This window comes from Seriola aureovittata, chromosome 4, assembly GCF_021018895.1.
Source record: "Seriola aureovittata isolate HTS-2021-v1 ecotype China chromosome 4, ASM2101889v1, whole genome shotgun sequence".
Lineage (NCBI taxonomy): Eukaryota > Metazoa > Chordata > Actinopteri > Carangiformes > Carangidae > Seriola > Seriola aureovittata.
In genome coordinates, this window is record NC_079367.1 from 26,099,529 (window position 1) to 26,101,503 (window position 1,975).

The 1,975-nt window shown below is 46.7% G+C and overlaps 1 protein-coding gene across 1 annotated transcript; it reads right to left on the reverse strand.

Annotated features, from left to right (window-relative positions):
• Positions 1 to 1,638, reverse strand: LOC130167901 (claudin-4). The gene has a single exon (XM_056374435.1). The coding sequence runs from the start codon at positions 1,422 to 1,424 to the stop codon at positions 756 to 758; it is 669 nt and encodes a 222-aa protein (XP_056230410.1). The 5' UTR covers positions 1,425 to 1,638; the 3' UTR covers positions 1 to 755.
• Positions 1,639 to 1,975: the final 337 nt, after the last annotated feature.

Sequence of the window (1,975 nt, forward strand, 5' to 3'; positions counted from 1 at the left end):
TAACCGGGTCTTTGTGGCTCCGTTTGGGCTCAATTACAGTCCGGGATACATCCCCTTGCAGATAGTCCTTTATCTCTGACCCAGTTTCACTCTCGCAAATGGAGGACAGGCCACAATGGAAGGGAAGCATAAGGTGCTCTTCTAAAACAAGCCCACCATTGTTCCTGTGTTCCATTTGCATTGAAATAAAATACCTAATTTCGGTGTGCACCAGTACAGCTCTTATCGCTCAGACTGCGCTGAGCCCTACAGCTGGCTTACGCCCCTCTTTCTGCATACTGAAGAACTTGTGCAGAAATGGTGGTTATGTTACACTTAATTAAAGCATCAATTTCTGACTCTGTGGCATTAAAGTGCCGAGTTACAAACTGCATTTCCACTATGAAGAAGGTTTGAAAGTTTGTTTTTTTATTTATAATTTTGTAAAAACTCACTTTAGTCTGGAATTACCTGCTTAGAAACTGTGTGAATTTCTGAACACCAAACACATCTTAATAAAATAAAAATCCAAAATCTACAAATCAAATGTAGTAATAGTAGAAATGAAATATTAAGAGCAACATAAGATGCCCACCGCTACAAAAAAACATAATAAAGACAACATAATAAGGACACGTCATGAAGCATGCATACTTAATGTTCAAGTCCAATATGCTGCATTAAAATCCATGTCATCAGGCTTCCAGCCACTGACCACAGATTAATCAACGCTTGTCTATCTGGTGTATCTTCATCCGCACTCACATGTCACATGTTTATACATAGTCTCTTCTGGTGTATCCATTGACTGACATGGTTTTGACAGCTGAGTAGTCCACCCGGGGAGGCACAGAGCCGCCACCGCTCGGTGCTGTGGCCGATTTGGGGGGGCAGGAGCAACAGAGCAGGACCCCCCCTAGAATCAGCAGGCAGGAGGCAGCCCAGCCAAAGTACAGAGCGTTACCAAACTCTCTCTTCCCTGTCTCCTCCAGCAGTGGGTCGTAGAAGCCCAGGACGATGGCGTGGGCCGTCCAGGACACAGCCACCAGCAGCAGCAGTCCAGCCACCACAAAGGTCGCTCCAGCAGCCACCACCAGCCGTGGCTTGCTGCTCACATCCCGGCTACAGTTGGTGCATTTCGCGCCAGCCACTGACAGACCGATGCCCACGATGCACATCACCATGGAGACGATGACCAAGGCACGAGCCGCCTGCAGGTCTACCGGTAGCCCCAGCATGGAGTCGTGCACCTTGCAGTGCATCTGGCCCGTGCTCTGCACCGAACAGTTCATCCACAAGCCTTCCCAGATCACCTGGGAGATGACGATGTTCTGACCGATGTAGGCGGCCACCCGCCACATGGGCAGGCCGCAGGCCGCCATCACCCCCAGCCAACCGGCCACGGCCAGGATCATCCCGAGGATCTCCACGCCTGCAGAGTACATAGTTGGAGGATGAAGAAGGAGCTGAACAAGACTCTCTTCCTGGGCTCGGTGGATAGAAGGCCTTCTGTGTCCGCAGGCTCAACCCTCCTGAGATGAAGGCGATATCGGATCTCGTTGACTCAAAGTCCTGCGTAAGACGTTTAGTGAGAGAGAAAAGAGAGGGAGAAACAGATTTCACCTTCTTTATAGAGCTTTGACGACTGAAGGTGGAGTCAGCTTAAGGTGGCATCATGTTTACCTTCAAACTAAACCCGCATTGGGGATACTTTAATTATTTTTTTCTTTTTATGAAATTGCGTGAAAATGAAATTGAATCAGATGTAAAAATCCTGAAAATCAGTTTTCTTGCTGAAAACATCTTGTCAGGCTCCTGTTGAGTCTCAGATAACAGTAAAAAATATTAATAAATATTAAAGAAACATGATTTCTGGAGGAAAGTGTTCTCTTTAATCCAAACCACATTTACAAAGATGACACTTACAAGAATCATCCATGTACTCAGTTCTGGTTGTACTAAGATGCTAGTTTACCAGCATTCCTTTCAAGCCTTT

What these genes read in the sequence shown, in the direction of transcription:
- LOC130167901 (XM_056374435.1), bottom strand. Translation starts at nt 1,424, where the DNA reads ATGTACTCTGCAGGCGTGGAGATCCTCGGGATGATCCTGGCCGTGGCC.